This window comes from Oncorhynchus keta, unplaced genomic scaffold, assembly GCF_023373465.1.
Source record: "Oncorhynchus keta strain PuntledgeMale-10-30-2019 unplaced genomic scaffold, Oket_V2 Un_scaffold_6846_pilon_pilon, whole genome shotgun sequence".
Classification (NCBI taxonomy): Eukaryota; Metazoa; Chordata; class Actinopteri; order Salmoniformes; family Salmonidae; genus Oncorhynchus; species Oncorhynchus keta.
In genome coordinates, this window is record NW_026290990.1 from 103,372 (window position 1) to 124,654 (window position 21,283).

A 21,283-nucleotide genomic window follows, 5' to 3' on the forward strand; every position below is an offset into this window, starting at 1 on the left:
TGGTTAACAGGCTCTGATCATGTTTCTGATGGTCCCTGGTTAACAGGCTCTGATCATGTTTCTGATGGTCCCTGGTTAACAGGCTCTGATCATGTTTCTGATGGTCCCTGGTTAACAGGCTCTGATCATGTTTCTGATGGTCCCTGGTTAACAGGCTCTGATCGTGTTTCTGATGGTCCCTGGTTAACAGGCTCTGATCATGTTTCTGATGGTCCCTGGTTAACAGGCTCTGATCATGTTTCTGATGGTCCCTGGTTAACAGGCTCTGATCATGTTTCTGATGGTCCCTGGTTAACAGGCTCTGATCATGTTTCTGATGGTCCCTGGTTAACAGGCTCTGATCATGTTTCTGATGGTCCCTGGTTAACAGGCTCTGATCATGTTTCTGATGGTCCCTGGTTAACAGGCTCTGATCATGTTTCTGATGGTCCCTGGTTAACAGGCTCTGATCATGTTTCTGATGGTCCCTGGTTAACAGGCTCTGATCATGTTTCTGATGGTCCCTGGTTAACAGGCTCTGATCATGTTTCTGATGGTCCCTGGTTAACAGGCTCTGATCATGTTTCTGATGGTCCCTGGTTAACAGGCTCTGATCATGTTTCTGATGGTCCCTGGTTAACAGGCTCTGATCATGTTTCTGATGGTCCCTGGTTAACAGGCTCTGATCATGTTTCTGATGGTCCCTGGTTAACAGGCTCTGATCATGTTTCTGATGGTCCCTGGTTAACAGGCTCTGATCATGTTTCTGATGGTCCCTGGTTAACAGGCTCTGATCGTGTTTCTGATGGTCCCTGGTTAACAGGCTCTGATCATGTTTCTGATGGTCCCTGGTTAACAGGCTCTGATCATGTTTCTGATGGTCCCTGGTTAACAGGCTCTGATCATGTTTCTGATGGTCCCTGGTTAACAGGCTCTGATCATGTTTCTGATGGTCCCTGGTTAACAGGCTCTGATCATGTTTCTGATGGTCCCTGGTTAACAGGCTCTGATCATGTTTCTGATGGTCCCTGGTTAACAGGCTCTGATCATGTTTCTGATGGTCCCTGGTTAACAGGCTCTGATCATGTTTCTGATGGTCCCTGGTTAACAGGCTCTGATCATGTTTCTGATGGTCCCTGGTTAACAGGCTCTGATCATGTTTCTGATGGTCCCTGGTTAACAGGCTCTGATCATGTTTCTGATGGTCCCTGGTTAACAGGCTCTGATCATGTTTCTGATGGTCCCTGGTTAACAGGCTCTGATCATGTTTCTGATGGTCCCTGGTTAACAGGCTCTGATCATGTTTCTGATGGTCCCTGGTTAACAGGCTCTGATCGTGTTTCTGATGGTCCCTGGTTAACAGGCTCTGATCATGTTTCTGATGGTCCCTGGTTAACAGGCTCTGATCATGTTTCTGATGGTCCCTGGTTAACAGGCTCTGATCGTGTTTCTGATGGTCCCTGGTTAACAGGCTCTGATCGTGTTTCTGATGGTCCCTGGTTAACAGGCTCTGATCGTGTTTCTGATGGTCCCTGGTTAACAGGCTCTGATCATGTTTCTGATGGTCCCTGGTTAACAGGCTCTGATCATGTTTCTGATGGTCCCTGGTTAACAGGCTCTGATCATGCAGAGGAATGGGAAGATCCTCCTCCAAGACATGGTAGACAGGAGAGTAGTGTGCTGCTTCTCCCTCCCAGACACTCATCTCCTGGCCAATCCCTGGAATCCTGTGTTTCTACTGGACCCCACACAGCAGTCTCTGCTCATACCAGGTACTGGAACGTCTTGCAAGACAAAAAAGATAAACATTTAATTTCATACTCTGCTTAGATTTATATGACATGGACCAATTATACTAAACCAACGTTCGTGTTGCATGGTTCTGAAGCCTCTGTTCATAAGAGGTTCTGGAACAATGGCCAATAGTGTATCTTGAAAGCATATTTTATACATATTTTAATCTAGATTATTTCTGGATTTAGTTTAGTGCTGAGTTGAGGATGACAACGTTTAAGACAACAGGATTCTAATATCCCAGAACTCTTTGCAACAATATGATCAGTTATGGTAGTAAGTTATGTTGCTGGTAGTTAGTAATGTTGCTGATAGTTAGTAATGTTGCTGGTAGATAGTAATGTGACTGGTAGTTAGTAATGTTGCTGGTAGTTAGTAATGTTGCTGGTAGTTAGTAATGTTGCTGGTTGTTAGTAATGTTGCTGGTAGTTAGTAATGTTGCTGGTAGTTAGTAATGTTGCTGGTAGATAGTAATGGCTCTGTAGTTAGTAATGTTGATGGTAGTTAGTAATGTTGCTGGTAGTTAGTAATGTTGCTGGTAGTTAGTAGTGGCTCTGTAGTTAGTAATGTTGCTGGTAGTTAGTAGTGGCTCTGTAGTTAGTAATGTTGCTGGTAGTTAGTAGTGGCTCTGTAGTTAGTAATGTTGCTGCTATTTAGTAATGTTGCTGGTAGTTAGTAGTGGCTCTGTAGATAGTAATGTTGCTGATAGTTAGCAATGTTGGTGGTAGTTAGTCATGTTGCTGGTAGTTAGTAGTGGCTCTGTAGTTAGTATTGTTGCTGGTAGATAGTAATGTTGCTGGTAGTTAGCAATGTTGGTGGTAGATAGTAACGGCTCTGGTAGATAGTAATGTTGCTGGTAGATAGTAACGGCTCTGGTAGATAGTAACGGCTCTGGTAGATAGTAACGGCTCTGGTAGGCTCTGGTAGATAGTAATGTTGCTGGTAGATAGTAACGGCTCTGGTAGATAGTAACGGCTCTGGTAGATAGTAATGTTGCTGGTAGATAGTAACGGCTCTGGTAGTTAGTAATGTTGCTGGTAGATAGTAACGGCTCTGGTAGATAGTAACGGCTCTGGTAGTTAGTAATGTTGCTGGTAGATAGTAATGTTGCTGGTATATAGTAATGTTGCTGGTAGATAGTCATGTTGCTGGTAGATAGTAACGGTTCTGGTAGATAGTAACGGCTCTGGTAGATAGTAATGTTGCTGGTAGTTAGTAATGTTGCTGGTAGATAGTAATGTTGCTGGTAGTTAGTAATGTTGCTGGTAGATAGTAATGTTGCTGGTAGTTAGTAATGTTGCTGGTAGATAGTAATGTTGCTGGTAGATAGTAACGGCTCTGGTAGATAGTAACGGCTCTGGTAGTTAGTAATGTTGCTGGTAGATAGTAATGTTGCTGGTAGATAGTAACGGCTCTGGTGGATAGTAACGGCTCTGGTAGATAGTAACGGCTCTGGTAGATAGTAATGTTGCTGGTAGATAGTAATGTTGCTGGTAGATAGTAACGGCTCTGGTACATAGTAATGTTGCTGGTAGATAGTAACGGCTCTGGTACATAGTAATGTTGCTGGTAGATAGTAACGGCTCTGGTAGATAGTAACAGCTCTGGTAGATAGTAATGTTGCTGGTAGATAGTAATGTTGCTGGTACATAGTAACAGCTCTGGTAGATAGTAATGTTGCTGGTAGATAGTAACGGCTCTGTAGATAGTAATGTTGCTGGTAGATAGTAATGTTGCTGGTAGTTAGTAAAGTTGCTGGTAGTTAGTAAAGTTGCTGGTAGATAGTAACGGCTCTGGTAGATAGTAATGTTGCTGGTAGTTAGTAATGTTGCTGGTAGATAGTAACAGCTCTGGTAGATAGTAATGTTGCTGGTAGATAGTAATGTTGCTGGTAGATAGCAATGTTGCTGGTACATAGTAACAGCTCTGGTAGATAGTAACGGCTCTGGTACATAGTAATGTTGCTGGTAGATAGTAACGGCTCTGGTACATAGTAATGTTGCTGGTAGATAGTAACGGCTCTGGTAGATAGTAACAGCTCTGGTAGATAGTAATGTTGCTGGTAGATAGTAATGTTGCTGGTACATAGTAACAGCTCTGGTAGATAGTAATGTTGCTGGTAGATAGTAACGGCTCTGTAGATAGTAATGTTGCTGGTAGATAGTAATGTTGCTGGTAGTTAGTAAAGTTGCTGGTAGATAGTAACGGCTCTGGTAGATAGTAATGTTGCTGGTAGTTAGTAATGTTGCTGGTAGATAGTAACGGCTCTGGTAGATAGTAATGTTGCTGGTAGTTAGTAATGTTGCTGGTAGATAGTAACAGCTCTGGTAGATAGTAATGTTGCTGGTAGATAGCAATGTTGCTGGTACATAGTAACAGCTCTGGTAGATAGTAATGTTGCTGGTAGATAGTAATGTTGCTGGTAGTTAGTAATGTTGCTGGTACATAGTAACAGCTCTGGTAGATAGTAAAGTTGCTAGTAGATAGTAACAGCTCTGGTAGTTAGTAATGTTGCTGGTAGATAGTAACGGCTCTGGTAGATAGTATTGTTGCAGGTAGATAGTAACAGCTATGGTAGATAGTAATGTTGCTGGTAGATAGTAACGGCTCTGGTAGATAGTAACGGCTCTGGTAGATAGTAACAGCTCTGGTAGTTAGTAATGTTGCTGGTAAATAGTAACAGCTCTGGTAGATAGTAACAGCTCTGGTAGATAGTAATGTTGCTGGTAGTTAGTAATGTTGCTGGTAGATAGTAACGGCTCTGGTAGATAGTAATGCTGCTGGTAGATAGTAAAGTTGCTGGTACATAGTAATGTTGCTGGTACATAGTACTGTTGCTGGTAGATAGTAATGTTGCTGGTAGTTAGCAATGTTGGTGGTAGATAGTAAAGGCTCTGGTAGATAGTAACTGCTCTGGTAGATAGTAATGTTGCTGGTAGTTAGCAATGTTGGTGGTAGATAGTAATGTTGATGGTAGATAGTAATGTTGCTGATAGATAGTAATGTTGCTGGTACATAGTAATGTTGGTGGTAGATAGTAACGGCTCTGGTAGATAGTAATGTTGCTGGTAGATAGTAATGTTGCTGGTAGATAGTAACGGCTCTGGTAGATAGTAATGTTGCTGGTAGATAGTAACGGCTCTGGTAGATAGTATTGTTGCAGGTAGATAGTAACAGCTATGGTAGATAGTAATGTTGCTGGTAGATAGTAATGTTGCTGGTACATAGTAACAGCTCTGGTAGATAGTAAAGTTGCTAGTAGATAGTAACAGCTCTGGTAGTTAGTAATGTTGCTGGTAGATAGTAACGGCTCTGGTAGATAGTATTGTTGCAGGTAGATAGTAACAGCTATGGTAGATAGTAATGTTGCTGGTAGATAGTAATGTTGCTGGTAGATAGTAACGGCTCTGGTAGATAGTAACGGCTCTGGTAGATAGTAACAGCTCTGGTAGTTAGTAATGTTGCTGGTAGATAGTAACAGCTCTGGTAGATAGTAACAGCTCTGGTAGATAGTAATGTTGCTGGTAGTTAGTAATGTTGCTGGTAGATAGTAACGGCTCTGGTAGATAGTAATGCTGCTGGTAGATAGTAAAGTTGCTGGTACATAGTAATGTTGCTGGTACATAGTACTGTTGCTGGTAGATAGTAATGTTGCTGGTAGTTAGCAATGTTGGTGGTAGATAGTAAAGGCTCTGGTAGATAGTAACTGCTCTGGTAGATAGTAATGTTGCTGGTAGTTAGTAATGTTTCTGGTAGTTAGCAATGTTGGTGGTAGATAGTAATGTTGCTGGTAGATAGTAATGTTGCTGATATATAGTAATGTTGCTGGTACATAGTAATGTTGGTGGTAGATAGTAACGGCTCTGGTAGATAGTAATGTTGCTGGTAGATAGTAACGGCTCTGGTAGATAGTAATGTTGCTGGTAGATAGTAACGGCTCTGGTAGATAGTAATGTTGCTGGTAGATAGTAATGTTGCTGGTACATAGTAATGTTGCTGGTAGATAGTAATGTTGCTGGTAGTTAGTAATGTTGCTGGTAGATAGTAATGTTGCTGGTAGATAGTAACGGCTCTGGTAGATAGTAATGTTGCTGGTAGTTAGTAATGTTGCTGGTAGTTAGTAATGTTGCTGGTAGTTAGTAATGTTGCTGGTAGATAGTAAGGCTCTGGTAGATAGTAATGTTGCTGGTAGTTAGTAATGTTGCTGGTAGTTAGTAATGTTGCTGGTAGATAGTAAAGGCTCTGGTAGTTAGTAATGTTGCTGGTAGTTAGTAATGTTGCTGGTAGTTAGTAATGTTGCTGGTAGATAGTAACGGCTCTGGTAGAAAGTAATGTTGCTGGTAGATAGTAACGGCTCTGGTAGTTAGTAATGTTGCTGGTAGTTAGTAATGTTGCTGGTAGATAGTAATGTTGCTGGTAGTTAGTAATGTTGCTGGTAGATAGTAATATTGCTGGTAGTTAGTAATGTTGCTGGTAGATAGTAACAGCTCTGGTAGTTAGTAATGTTGCTGGTAGATAGTAATGTTGCTGGTAGATAGTAATGCTCTGGTAGTTAGTAATGTTGCTGGTAGTTAGTAATGTTGCTGGTAGTTAGTAATGTTGCTGGTAGTTAGTAATGTTGCTGGTAGATAGTAAAGGCTCTGGTAGATAGTAATGTTGCTGGTAGTTAGTAATGTTGCTGGTAGTTAGTAATGTTGCTGGTAGATAGTAAAGGCTCTGGTAGTTAGTAATGTTGCTGGTAGATAGTAACGGCTCTGGTAGTTAGTAATGTTGCTGGTAGATAGTAACGGCTCTGGTAGAAAGTAATGTTGCTGGTAGATAGTAACGGCTCTGGTAGTTAGTAATGTTGCTGGTAGTTAGTAATGTTGCTGGTAGATAGTAATGTTGCTGGTAGTTAGTAATGTTGCTGGTAGATAGTAATATTGCTGGTAGTTAGTAATGTTGCTGGTAGATAGTAACAGCTCTGGTAGTTAGTAATGTTGCTGGTAGTTAGTAAAGTTGCTGGTAGTTAGTAATGTTGCTGGTAGTTACTGACCTACAGGATATCAACATAGCCTTTAACTATTATATAAAATAACTCAATTCAGTTTTAATGGTGGGATATTAAGCAATTCCTTCCCCCCCAGGTGATCAGCGTCCCGGTCCTGACAGTGGGGAGGAGGGGGAGGACAGAGGGAGTCGACTCTTTGTGTTCCGTCTCCGAGATGCTGCTGTCGTCAAGCCGTACAGACACGAATATGTTGGCAGGGCATCATCACCCCAGGGCCAATCAGGGACAGCCACCTCTAACTTGGAGGAAACATGCAACCTCTATTTCCAACAAAGGTTTGTTTACAGGCTCAGCTCTGTTTAAGAACTGATTCATTTAGCCTTTCTAGGTGCAGGAACAACTGTCAGTCCAACTGCTATTACTGTACCTACAGCTAAACGCCATTATCACAATAATATGTTGTCTTCCCAGATCAGTTTGGACTCATCCAGACACGGCAAAATGAATCTCTGATAGTTTGTTCCTGTTAAACACTAGTTGCTGAAACAGAGTTGATGACATCCGAGTGTGAAACAACCGCTATTTAATACTGTGTTCGGTTCTAAATAAACAGAGTACAAACTAACGGTAGGAAAAGCTCAAACCAAATGTATTCACCCAATGGGTCAGACAGCTGAACAGACAAAAACGTATTTAAACAAGCACTGGAATTTACCCTTCCTCCTATGCTGAGTCTCCTCCTTGCACATCTGGACAGCCAAAACATCTCTGTTGCTGGACAGGACTTTAGTGATGCCTGTTCTTTCTCACTTCATCTGACCTCGGCCCAAATCCCTCACTCCTCCCCAACTCACGGCCGTCCTGTTGACTCGTCCCAGACTGAGGCCCTTCTCATTTCCATAGTATTCCTGGTGTCTAACAAGAACATGTTATGACAGAATGTAAATGTTCTGCATTCCCCTCTCTCTCCCCCAGTAACATGTGGAAGCAATGTTCTGCATTCCCCCTCTCTCTCCCCCAGTAACATGTGGAAGCAATGTTCTGCATTCCCCCCTCTCTCCCCCAGTAACATGTGGAAGCAATGTTCTGCATTCCCCCCCCTCTCTCCCCCAGTAACATGTGGAAGCAATGTTCTGCATTCCCCCCTCTCTCTCCCCCAGTAACATGTGGAAGTAATGTTCTGCATTCCCCCCTCTCTCCCCCAGTAACATGTGGAAGCAATGTTCTGCATTCCCCCTCTCTCTCCCCCAGTAACATGTGGAAGCAATGTTCTGCATTCCCCCTCTCTCTCCCCCAGTAACATGTGGAAGCAATGTTCTGCATTCCCCCTCTCTCTCCCCCAGTAACATGTGGAAGCAATGTTCTGCATTCCCCTCTCTCTCCCCCAGTAACATGTGGAAGCAATGTTCTGCATTCCCCCTCTCTCCCCAGTAACATGTGGAAGCAATGTTCTGCATTCCCCCTCTCTCTCCCCAGTAACATGTGGAAGCAATGTTCTGCATTCCCCTCTCTCTCCCCCAGTAACATGTGGAAGCAATGTTCTGCATTCCCCCTCTCTCTCCCCCAGTAACATGTGGAAGCAATGTTCTGCATTCCCCCTCTCTCTCCCCAGTAACATGTGGAAGCAATGTTCTGCATTCCCCCTCTCTCTCCCCCAGTAACATGTGGAAGCAATGTTCTGCATTCCCCTCTCTCTCCCCCAGTAACATGTGGAAGCAATGTTCTGCATTCCCCCTCTCTCTCCCCAGTAACATGTGGAAGCAATGTTCTGCATTCCCCCTCTCTCTCCCCCAGTAACATGTGGAAGCAATGTTCTGCATTCCCCCCTCTCCCCTCTCTCCCCAGTAACATGTGGAAGCAATGTTCTGCATTCCCCTCTCTCTCCCCCAGTAACATGTGGAAGCAATGTTCTGCATTCCCCCTCTCTCCCCCAGTAACATGTGGAAGCAATGTTCTGCATTCCCCCTCTCTCTCCCCAGTAACATGTGGAAGCAATGTTCTGCATTCCCCCTCTCTCCCCCAGTAACATGTGGAAGCAATGTTCTGCATTCCCCCCTCTCTCTCCCCCAGTAACATGTGGAAGCAATGTTCTGCATTCCCCCTCTCTCTCCCCCAGTAACATGTGGAAGCAATGTTCTGCATTCCCCCTCTCTCTCCCCCAGTAACATGTGGAAGCAATGTTCTGCATTCCCCCCTCTCTCCCCCAGTAACATGTGGAAGCAATGTTCTGCATTCCCCCTCTCTCTCCCCCAGTAACATGTGGAAGCAATGTTCTGCATTCCCCTCTCTCTCCCCAGTAACATGTGGAAGCAATGTTCTGCATTCCCCCTCTCTCTCCCCAGTAACATGTGGAAGCAATGTTCTGCATTCCCCTCTCTCTCCCCCAGTAACATGTGGAAGCAATGTTCTGCATTCCCCCTCTCTCCCCCAGTAACATGTGGAAGCAATGTTCTGCATTCCCCCTCTCTCTCCCCCAGTAACATGTGGAAGCAATGTTCTGCATTCCCCCTCTCCCCCTAACTGGAAGTAATGTTCTGCATTCCCCCCCCCAGTAACATGTGGAAGCAATGTTCTGCATTCCCCCTCTCTCTCCCCCAGTAACATGTGGAAGCAATGTTCTGCATTCCCCCCCTCTCTCTCCCCCAGTAACATGTGGAAGCAATGTTCTGCATTCCCCCCTCTCTCTCTCCCAGTAACATGTGGAAGCAATGTTCTGCATTCCCCCTCTCTCTCCCCCAGTAACATGTGGAAGCAATGTTCTGCATTCCCCCTCTCTCCCCCAGTAACATGTGGAAGCAATGTTCTGCATTCCCCCCTCTCTCCCCCAGTAACATGTGGAAGCAATGTTCTGCATTCCCCCTCTCTCTCCCCCAGTAACATGTGGAAGCAATGTTCTGCATTCCCCCTCTCTCTCCCCCAGTAACATGTGGAAGCAATGTTCTGCATTCCCCCTCTCTCTCCCCCAGTAACATGTGGAAGCAATGTTCTGCATTCCCCCTCTCTCTCCCCCAGTAACATGTGGAAGCAATGTTCTGCATTCCCCCCTCTCTCTCCCCCAGTAACATGTGGAAGCAATGTTCTGCATTCCCCCTCTCTCTCCCCCAGTAACATGTGGAAGCAATGTTCTGCATTCCCCCTCTCTCTCCCCCAGTAACATGTGGAAGCAATGTTCTGCATTCCCCCTCTCTCTCCCCAGTAACATGTGGAAGCAATGTTCTGCATTCCCCCTCTCTCTCCCCAGTAACATGTGGAAGCAATGTTCTGCATTCCCCCTCTCTCTCCCCCAGTAACATGTGGAAGCAATGTTCTGCATTCCCCCTCTCTCTCCCCCAGTAACATGTGGAAGCAATGTTCTGCATTCCCCCTCTCTCTCCCCCAGTAACATGTGGAAGCAATGTTCTGCATTCCCCCTCTCTCTCTCCCCCAGTAACATGTGGAAGCAATGTTCTGCATTCCCCCTCTCTCTCCCCCAGTAACATGTGGAAGCAATGTTCTGCATTCCCCCCTCTCTCTCCCCCAGTAACATGTGGAAGCATATTTCAAGTTTTGAAGTCAGAACCCATCAACAGTATGTCAGTGGTCTAGTTATAACATGGTGGCGTCATATGGAATTGGTCTGATATAACATGAAACTAGGAAAAGCTGTGGCACATCTGAATGGGCTTGTTGCAGGTGCCTGGGGGATAATCAGAAAGTCTAATGAATAGAGAGCCACACACACTGCTTTTACCAGTATGACTTGGGGAATAATCAGAAAGTCTAATGAATAGAGAGCCAGAAACACACTGCTTTTACCAGTATGACTTGGGGAATAATCAGAAAGTCTAATGAATAGAGAGGCACACACACTGCTTTTACCAGTATGACTTGGGGGATAATCAGAAAGTCCAATGAATAGAGAGCCAGAAACACACTGCTTTTACCAGTATGACTTGGGGGATAATCAGAAAGTCTAATGAATAGAGAGCCACACACACTGCTTTTACCAGTATGACTTGGGGAATAATCAGAAAGTCTAATGAATAGAGAGGCACACACACTGCTTTTACCAGTATGACTTGGGGAATAATCAGAAAGTCTAATGAAAAGAGACCCACACACACTGCTTTTACCAGTATGACTTGGGGAATAATCAGAAAGTCTAATGAATAGAGAGCCAGAAACACACTGCTTTTACCAGTATGACTTGGGGAATAATCAGAAAGTCTAATGAATAGAGAGCCAGAAACACACTGCTTTTACCAGTATGACTTGGGGAATAATCAGAAAGTCTAATGAATAGAGAGCCACACACACTGCTTTTACCAGTATGACTTGGGGAATAATCAGAAAGTCTAATGAATAGAGAGCCAGAAACACACTGCTTTTACCAGTATGACTTGGGGAATAATCAGAAAGTCTAATGAATAGAGAGCCAGAAACACACTGCTTTTACCAGTATGACTTGGGGAATAATCAGAAAGTCTAATGAATAGAGAGCCAGAAACACACTGCTTTTACCAGTATGACTTGGGGAATAATCAGAAAGTCTAATGAAAAGAGAGCCACACACACTGCTTTTACCAGTATGACTTGGGGAATAATCAGAAAGTCTAATGAAAAGAGAGCCACACACACTGCTTTTACCAGTATGACTTGGGGAATAATCAGAAAGTCTAATGAATAGAGAGCCAGAAACACACTGCTTTAACCAGTATGACTTGGGGAATAATCAGAAAGTCTAATGAATAGAGAGCCACACACACTGCTTTTACCAGTATGACTTGGGGAATAATCAGAAAGTCTAATGAATAGAGAGGCACACACACTGCTTTTACCAGTATGACTTGGGTCAGTGTTTTTCAAAGCTCCTCGGTGGTTAGGGTTATTTCACAATGTTGTTGTAGACCTGAACTAGCTCAATGATTGACCGAGTCAAGGGCTTGATGATTAGTTGACAAGTTAACTCAATGATTGACCTAGTCAAGGGCTTGATGATTAGTTGACAAGTTAACTCAATGATTGACCTAGTCAAGGGCTTGATGATTAGTTGACAAGTTAACTCAATGATTGACCTAGTCAAGGGCTTGATGATTAGTTGACAAGTTAACTCAATGATTGACCTAGTCAAGGGCTTGATGATTAGTTGACAAGTTAACTCAATGATTGACCTAGTCAAGGGCTTGATGATTAGTTGACAAGTTAACTCAATGATTGACCTAGTCAAGGGCTTGATGATTAGTTGACAAGTTAACTCAATGATTGACCTAGTCAAGGGCTTGATGATTAGTTAACAAGTTAACTCAATGATTGACCTAGTCAAGGGCTTGATGATTAGTTGACAAGTTAACTCAATGATTGACCTAGTCAAGGGCTTGATTATTAGTTGACAAGTTAACTCAATGATTGACCTAGTCAAGGGCTTGATTATTAGTTTACAAGTTAACTCAATGATTGACCTAGTCAAGGGCTTGATTATTAGTTTACAAGTTAACTCGATGATTGACCTAGTCAAGGGCTTGATGATTAGTTGCCAAGTTAACTCAATGATTGACCTAGTCAAGGGCTTGATGATTAGTTGACAAGTTAACTCAATGATTGACCTAGTCAAGGGCTTGATGATTAGTTGACAAGTTAACTCAAGTTAAATCAGCTGTATTAGCTCTGGAATAGTCCAAATACCTTGAATGGCTGAGAGGTAAGGAGAGGTTTAAAACATGTTGGCCTGTTGTATTGGGTCCCAAGGAGAGGTTTAAAACGTGTTGGCCTGTTGTATTGGGTCCTAAGGAGAGGTTTAAAACATGTTGGCCTGTTGTATTGGGTCCCAAGGAGAGGTTTAAAACATGTTGGCCTGTTGTATTGGGTCCTAAGGAGAGGTTTAAAACATGTTGGCCTGTTGTATTGGGTCCCAAGGAGAGGTTTAAAACATGTTGGCCTGTTGTATTGGGTCCCAAGGAGAGGTTTAAAACGTGTTGGCCTGTTGTATTGGGTCCCAAGGAGAGGTTTAAAACATGTTGGCCTGTTGTATTGGGTCCCAAGGAGAGGTTTAAAACATGTTGGCCTGTTGTATTGGGTCCCAAGGAGAGGTTTAAAACATGTTGGCCTGTTGTATTGGGTCCTAAGGAGAGGTTTAAAACATGTTGGCCTGTTGTATTGGGTCCCAAGGAGAGGTTTAAAACATGTTGGCCTGTTGTATTGGGTCCCAAGGAGAGGTTTAAAACATGTTGGCCTGTTGTATTGGGTCTCAAGGAGAGGTTTAAAACGTGTTGGCCTGTTGTATTGGGGCCCAAGGAGAGGTTTAAAACATGTTGGCCTGTTGTATTGGGTCCCAAGGAGAGGTTTAAAACATGTTGGCCTGTTGTATTGGGTCCCAAGGAGAGGTTTAAAACATGTTGGCCTGTTGTATTGGGTCCCAAGGAGAGGTTTAAAACATGTTGGCCTTGGCCTGTTGTATTGGGTCCCAAGGAGAGGTTTAAAACATGTTGGCCTGTTGTATTGGGTCCCAAGGAGAGGTTTAAAACATGTTGGCCTTGGCCTGTTGTATTGGGTCCCAAGGAGAGGTTTAAAACATGTTGGCCTTGGCCTGTTGTATTGGGTCCTAAGGAGAGGTTTAAAACATGTTGACCTGTTGTATTGGGTCCCAAGGAGAGGTTTAAAACGTGTTGGCCTGTTGTATTGGGTCCCAAGGAGAGGTTTAAAACATGTTGGTCTGTTGTATTGGGTCCCAAGGAGAGGTTTAAAACATGTTGGTCTGTTGTATTGGGTCCTAAGGAGAGGTTTAAAACATGTTGGCCTGTTGTATTGGGTCACAAGGAGAGGTTTAAAACATGTTGGCCTGTTGTATTGGGTCACAAGGAGAGGTTTAAAACATGTTGGCCTGTTGTATTGGGTCACAAGGAGAGGTTTAAAACATGTTGGCCTGTTGTATTGGGTCACAAGGAGAGGTTTAAAACATGTTGGCCTTGGCCTGTTGTATTGGGTCCTAAGGAGAGGTTTAAAACATGTTGGCCTGTTGTATTGGGTCCTAAGGAGAGGTTTAAAACATGTTGGCCTGTTGTATTGGGTCACAAGGAGAGGTTTAAAACATGTTGGCCTTGGCCTGTTGTATTGGGTCACAAGGAGAGGTTTAAAACATGTTGGCCTGTTGTATTGGGTCCCAAGGAGAGGTTTAAAACATGTTGGTCTGTTGTATTGGGTCTCAAGGAGAGGTTTAAAACATGTTGGCCTGTTGTATTGGGTCCCAAGGAGAGGTTTAAAACATGTTGGCCTGTTGTATTGGGTCCCAAGGAGAGGTTTAAAACGTGTTGGCCTGTTGTATTGGGTCCCAAGGAGAGGTTTAAAACGTGTTGGCCTGTTGTATTGGGTCCCAAGGAGAGGTTTAAAACATGTTGGCCTGTTGTATTGGGTCCCAAGGAGAGGTTTAAAACATGTTGGCCTGTTGTATTGGGTCCCAAGGAGAGGTTTAAAACATGTTGGCCTGTTGTATTGGGTCCCAAGGAGAGGTTTAAAACATGTTGACCTGTTGTATTGGGTCCCAAGGAGAGGTTTAAAACATGTTGGCCTGTTGTATTGGGTCCCAAGGAGAGGTTTAAAACATGTTGGCCTGTTGTATTGGGTCCTAAGGAGAGGTTTAAAACGTGTTGGCCTGTTGTATTGGGTCACAAGGAGAGGTTTAAAACATGTTGGCCTTGGCCTGTTGTATTGGGTCCCAAGGAGAGGTTTAAAACATGTTGGCCTGTTGTATTGGGTCCTAAGGAGAGGTTTAAAACATGTTGGCCTGTTGTATTGGGTCCCAAGGAGAGGTTTAAAACATGTTGGCCTTGGCCTGTTGTATTGGGTCCCAAGGAGAGGTTTAAAACATGTTGGCCTGTTGTATTGGGTCCCAAGGAGAGGTTTAAAACATGTTGGCCTTGGCCTGTTGTATTGGGTCCCAAGGAGAGGTTTAAAACATGTTGGCCTGTTGTATTGGGTCCCAAGGAGAGGTTTAAAACATGTTGGCCTGTTGTATTGGGTCCCAAGGAGAGGTTTAAAACATGTTGGCCTGTTGTATTGGGTCCTAAGGAGAGGTTTAAAACATGTTGGCCTGTTGTATTGGGTCCCAAGGAGAGGTTTAAAACATGTTGGCCTGTTGTATTGGGTCCCAAGGAGAGGTTTAAAACATGTTGGTCTGTTGTATTGGGTCACAAGGAGAGGTTTAAAACATGTTGGCCTTGGCCTGTTGTATTGGGTCCCAAGGAGAGGTTTAAAACATGTTGGCCTTGGCCTGTTGTATTGGGTCCCAAGGAGAGGTTTAAAACATGTTGGCCTGTTGTATTGGGTCCCAAGGAGAGGTTTAAAACGTGTTGGCCTGTTGTATTGGGTCCCAAGGAGAGGTTTAAAACATGTTGGCCTGTTGTATTGGGTCCCAAGGAGAGGTTTAAAACGTGTTGGCCTGTTGTATTGGGTCCCAAGGAGAGGTTTAAAACGTGTTGGCCTGTTGTATTGGGTCCCAAGGAGAGGTTTAAAACATGTTGGTCTGTTGTATTGGGTCCCAAGGAGAGGTTTAAAACATGTTGGCCTGTTGTATTGGGTCCCAAGGAGAGGTTTAAAACGTGTTGGCCTGTTGTATTGGGTCCCAAGGAGAGGTTTAAAAATGTTGGCCTGTTGTATTGGGTCCCAAGGAGAGGTTTAAAACATGTTGGCCTGTTGTATTGGGTCCCAAGGAGAGGTTTAAAACATGTTGGCCTGTTGTATTGGGTCCCAAGGAGAGGTTTAAAACATGTTGGCCTGTTGTATTGGGTCCTAAGGAGAGGTTTAAAACATGTTGGCCTGTTGTATTGGGTCCTAAGGAGAGGTTTAAAACATGTTGGCCTGTTGTATTGGGTCCCAAGGAGAGGTTTAAAACATGTTGGCCTGTTGTATTGGGTCCTAAGGAGAGGTTTAAAACATGTTGGCCTGTTGTATTGGGTCTCAAGGAGAGGTTTAAAACATGTTGGCCTTGGCCTGTTGTATTGGGTCCCAAGGAGAGGTTTAAAACATGTTGGCCTGTTGTATTGGGTCCTAAGGAGAGGTTTAAAACATGTTGGCCTGTTGTATTGGGTCCCAAGGAGAGGTTTAAAACATGTTGGCCTGTTGTATTGGGTCCCAAGGAGAGGTTTAAAACGTGTTGGCCTGTTGTATTGGGTCTCAAGGAGAGGTTTAAAACATGTTGGCCTGTTGTATTGGGTCCCAAGGAGAGGTTTAAAACATGTTGGCCTTGGCCTGTTGTATTGGGTCTCAAGGAGAGGTTTAAAACATGTTGGCCTGTTGTATTGGGTCCTAAGGAGAGGTTTAAAACGTGTTGGCCTGTTGTATTGGGTCCCAAGGAGAGGTTTAAAACATGTTGGCCTTGGCCTGTTGTATTGGGTCCTAAGGAGAGGTTTAAAACATGTTGGCCTGTTGTATTGGGTCCCAAGGAGAGGTTTAAAACATGTTGGCCTGTTGTATTGGGTCCCAAGGAGAGGTTTAAAACGTGTTGGCCTGTTGTATTGGGTCCCAAGGAGAGGTTTAAAACATGTTGGCCTGTTGTATTGGGTCCCAAGGAGAGGTTTAAAACATGTTGGCCTGTTGTATTGGGTCCCAAGGAGAGGTTTAAAACATGTTGGCCTGTTGTATTGGGTCCCAAGGAGAGGTTTAAAACATGTTGGCCTGTTGTATTGGGTCCCAAGGAGAGGTTTAAAACATGTTGGCCTGTTGTATTGGGTCCCAAGGAGAGGTTTAAAACATGTTGGCCTGTTGTATTGGGTCCCAAGGAGAGGTTTAAAACATGTTGGCCTGTTGTATTGGGTCCCAAGGAGAGGTTTAAAACATGTTGGCCTGTTGTATTGGGTCCTAAGGAGAGGTTTAAAACATGTTGGCCTTGGCCTGTTGTATTGGGTCCCAAGGAGAGGTTTAAAACATGTTGGCCTGTTGTATTGGGTCCCAAGGAGAGGTTTAAAACATGTTGGCCTGTTGTATTGGGTCCCAAGGAGAGGTTTAAAACATGTTGGCCTGTTGTATTGGGTCCTAAGGAGAGGTTTAAAACATGTTGGCCTGTTGTATTGGGTCCCAAGGAGAGGTTTAAAACATGTTGGCCTGTTGTATTGGGTCCCAAGGAGAGGTTTAAAACATGTTGGCCTGTTGTATTGGGTCCCAAGGAGAGGTTTAAAACATGTTGGCCTGTTGTATTGGGTCCTAAGGAGAGGTTTAAAACATGTTGGCCTGTTGTATTGGGTCCCAAGGAGAGGTTTAAAACATGTTGGCCTGTTGTATTGGGTCCCAAGGAGAGGTTTAAAACATGTTGGCCTGTTGTATTGGGTCCCAAGGAGAGGTTTAAAACATGTTGGCCTGTTGTATTGGGTCCCAAGGAGAGGTTTAAAACATGTTGGCCTGTTGTATTGGGTCCCAAGGAGAGGTTTAAAACGTGTTGGCCTGTTGTATTGGGTCCTAAGGAGATGTTTAAAAATGTTGGCCTGTTGTATTGGGTCCCAAGGAGAGGTTTAAAACATGTTGGCCTGTTGTATTGGGTCCCAAGGAGAGGTTTAAAACATGTTGGCCTGTTGTATTGGGTCCCAAGGAGAGGTTTAAAACATGTTGGCCTGTTGTATTGGGTCCCAAGGAGAGGTTTAAAACATGTTGGCCTGTTGTATTGGGTCCTAAGGAGAGGTTTAAAACATGTTGGCCTGTTGTATTGGGTCCTAAGGAGAGGTTTAAAACATGTTGGCCTGTTGTATTGGGTCTCAAGGAGAGGTTTAAAACATGTTGGCCTTGGCCTGTTGTATTGGGTCCCAAGGAGAGGTTTAAAACATGTTGGCCTGTTGTATTGGGTCCCAAGGAGAGGTTTAAAACATGTTGGCCTGTTGTATTGCGTCCCAAGGAGAGGTTTAAAACATGTTGGCCTGTTGTATTGGGTCCCAAGGAGAGGTTTAAAACATGTTGGCCTGTTGTATTGGGTCCCAAGGAGAGGTTTAAAACGTGTTGGCCTGTTGTATTGGGTCCCAAGGAGAGGTTTAAAAATGTTGGCCTGTTGTATTGGGTCCCAAGGAGAGGTTTAAAACATGTTGGCCTGTTGTATTGGGTCCCAAGGAGAGGTTTAAAACATGTTGGCCTGTTGTATTGGGTCCCAAGGAGAGGTTTAAAACATGTTGGCCTGTTGTATTGGGTCCTAAGGAGAGGTTTAAAACATGTTGGCCTGTTGTATTGGGTCCTAAGGAGAGGTTTAAAACATGTTGGCCTGTTGTATTGGGTCACAAGGAGAGGTTTAAAACATGTTGGCCTGTTGTATTGGGTCCTAAGGAGAGGTTTAAAACATGTTGGCCTGTTGTATTGGGTCACAAGGAGAGGTTTAAAACATGTTGGCCTTGGCCTGTTGTATTGGGTCACAAGGAGAGGTTTAAAACATGTTGGCCTGTTGTATTGGGTCCTAAGGAGAGGTTTAAAACATGTTGGCCTGTTGTATTGGGTCCCAAGGAGAGGTTTAAAACATGTTGGCCTGTTGTATTGGGTCCCAAGGAGAGGTTTAAAACATGTTGGCCTGTTGTATTGGGTCTCAAGGAGAGGTTTAAAACATGTTGGCCTGTTGTATTGGGTCCCAAGGAGAGGTTTAAAACATGTTGGCCTTGGCCTGTTGTATTGGGTCCCAAGGAGAGGTTTAAAACATGTTGGCCTGTTGTATTGGGTCCCAAGGAGAGGTTTAAAACATGTTGGCCTGTTGTATTGGGTCCCAAGGAGAGGTTTAAAACATGTTGTCCTTGGCCTGTTGTATTGGGTCCTAAGGAGAGGTTTAAAACGTGTTGGCCTGTTGTATTGGGTCCCAAGGAGAGGTTTAAAACATGTTGGCCTGTTGTATTGGGTCCCAAGGAGAGGTTTAAAACGTGTTGGCCTGTTGTATTGGGTCCCAAGGAGAGGTTTAAAACATGTTGGCCTGTTGTATTGGGTCCCAAGGAGAGGTTTAAAACATGTTGGCCTGTTGTATTGGGTCCCAAGGAGAGGTTTAAAACATGTTGGCCTGTTGTATTGGGTCCCAAGGAGAGGTTTAAAACATGTTGGCCTGTTGTATTGGGTCCCAAGGAGAGGTTTAAAACATGTTGGCCTGTTGTATTGGGTCCCAAGGAGAGGTTTAAAACATGTTGGCCTGTTGTATTGGGTCCCAAGGAGAGGTTTAAAACATGTTGGCCTGTTGTATTGGGTCCCAAGGAGAGGTTTAAAACATGTTGGCCTGTTGTATTGGGTCCTAAGGAGAGGTTTAAAACATGTTGGCCTTGGCCTGTTGTATTGGGTCCCAAGGAGAGGTTTAAAACATGTTGGCCTGTTGTATTGGGTCCCAAGGAGAGGTTTAAAACATGTTGGCCTGTTGTATTGGGTCCCAAGGAGAGGTTTAAAACATGTTGGCCTGTTGTATTGGGTCCTAAGGAGAGGTTTAAAACATGTTGGCCTGTTGTATTGGGTCCCAAGGAGAGGTTTAAAACATGTTGGCCTGTTGTATTGGGTCCCAAGGAGAGGTTTAAAACATGTTGGCCTGTTGTATTGGGTCCCAAGGAGAGGTTTAAAACATGTTGGCCTGTTGTATTGGGTCCTAAGGAGAGGTTTAAAACATGTTGGCCTGTTGTATTGGGTCCCAAGGAGAGGTTTAAAACATGTTGGCCTGTTGTATTGGGTCCCAAGGAGAGGTTTAAAACATGTTGGCCTGTTGTATTGCGTCCCAAGGAGAGGTTTAAAACATGTTGGCCTGTTGTATTGGGTCCCAAGGAGAGGTTTAAAACATGTTGGCCTGTTGTATTGGGTCCCAAGGAGAGGTTTAAAACGTGTTGGCCTGTTGTATTGGGTCCTAAGGAGAGGTTTAAAAATGTTGGCCTGTTGTATTGGGTCCCAAGGAGAGGTTTAAAACATGTTGGCCTGTTGTATTGGGTCCCAAGGAGAGGTTTAAAACATGTTGGCCTGTTGTATTGGGTCCTAAGGAGAGGTTTAAAACATGTTGGCCTGTTGTATTGGGTCCTAAGGAGAGGTTTAAAACATGTTGGCCTGTTGTATTGGGTCCTAAGGAGAGGTTTAAAACATGTTGGCCTGTTGTATTGGGTCTCAAGGAGAGGTTTAAAACATGTTGGCCTTGGCCTGTTGTATTGGGTCCCAAGGAGAGGTTTAAAACATGTTGGCCTGTTGTATTGGGTCCCAAGGAGAGGTTTAAAACATGTTGGCCTGTTGTATTGGGTCCCAAGGAGAGGTTTAAAACATGTTGGCCTGTTGTATTGGGTCCCAAGGAGAGGTTTAAAACATGTTGGCCTGTTGTATTGGGTCCCAAGGAGAGGTTTAAAACGTGTTGGCCTGTTGTATTGGGTCCCAAGGAGAGGTTTAAAACGTGTTGGCCTGTTGTATTGGGTCCCAAGGAGAGGTTTAAAACATGTTGGCCTGTTGTATTGGGTCCCAAGGAGAGGTTTAAAACATGTTGGCCTGTTGTATTGGGTCCCAAGGAGAGGTTTAAAACATGTTGGCCTGTTGTATTGGGTCCCAAGGAGAGGTTTAAAACATGTTGGTCTGTTGTATTGGGTCCTAAGGAGAGGTTTAAAACATGTTGGCCTGTTGTATTGGGTCACAAGGAGAGGTTTAAAACATGTTGGCCTTGGCCTGTTGTATTGGGTCCTAAGGAGAGGTTTAAAACATGTTGGCCTGTTGTATTGGGTCCTAAGGAGAGGTTTAAAACATGTTGGCCTGTTGTATTGGGTCACAAGGAGAGGTTTAAAACATGTTGGCCTGTTGTATTGGGTCCCAAGGAGAGGTTTAAAACATGTTGGCCTGTTGTATTGGGTCACAAGGAGAGGTTTAAAACATGTTGGCCTGTTGTATTGGGTCACAAGGAGAGGTTTAAAACATGTTGGCCTTGGCCTGTTGTATTGGGTCCTAAGGAGAGGTTTAAAACATGTTGGTCTGTTGTATTGGGTCTCAAGGAGAGGTTTAAAACATGTTGGCCTGTTGTATTGGGTCCCAAGGAGAGGTTTAAAACATGTTGGCCTGTTGTATTGGGTCCCAAGGAGAGGTTTAAAACATGTTGGCCTGTTGTATTGGGTCCTAAGGAGAGGTTTAAAACATGTTGGCCTGTTGTATTGGGTCCCAAGGAGAGGTTTAAAACTTGTTGGCCTGTTGTATTGGGTCCCAAGGAGAGGTTTAAAACATGTTGGCCTGTTGTATTGGGTCCCAAGGAGAGGTTTAAAACATGTTGGCCTGTTGTATTGGGTCCCAAGGAGAGGTTTAAAACATGTTGGCCTGTTGTATTGGGTCCCAAGGAGAGGTTTAAAACATGTTGGCCTTGGCCTGTTGTATTGGGTCCCAAGGAGAGGTTTAAAACATGTTGGCCTGTTGTATTGGGTCCTAAGGAGAGGTTTAAAACATGTTGGCCTGTTGTATTGGGTCCTAAGGAGAGGTTTAAAACATGTTGACCTGTTGTATTGGGTCCCAAGGAGAGGTTTAAAACATGTTGACCTGTTGTATTGGGTCCCAAGGAGAGGTTTAAAACATGTTGGCCTTGGCCTGTTGTATTGGGTCCCAAGGAGA

At 44.1% G+C, this 21,283-nt stretch overlaps 1 protein-coding gene across 3 annotated transcripts in view; it reads left to right on the forward strand.

Annotated features, from left to right (window-relative positions):
* Positions 1-21,283, forward strand: part of wdr93 (WD repeat domain 93) — a 99,960-nt gene that overhangs the window by 43,318 nt on the left and 35,359 nt on the right. For 2 of the 3 annotated variants that reach the window (XM_052517324.1, XM_052517325.1), the window contains 2 exons: positions 1,595-1,751; positions 6,900-7,098. In XM_052517324.1, the coding sequence (XP_052373284.1) occupies positions 1,595-1,751; positions 6,900-7,098 (356 nt within the window). Of the gene's footprint in view, positions 1-1,594; positions 1,752-6,899; positions 7,099-21,283 lie in introns of those variants that run through there. The other variant, XM_052517326.1, reaches the window with a different exon arrangement.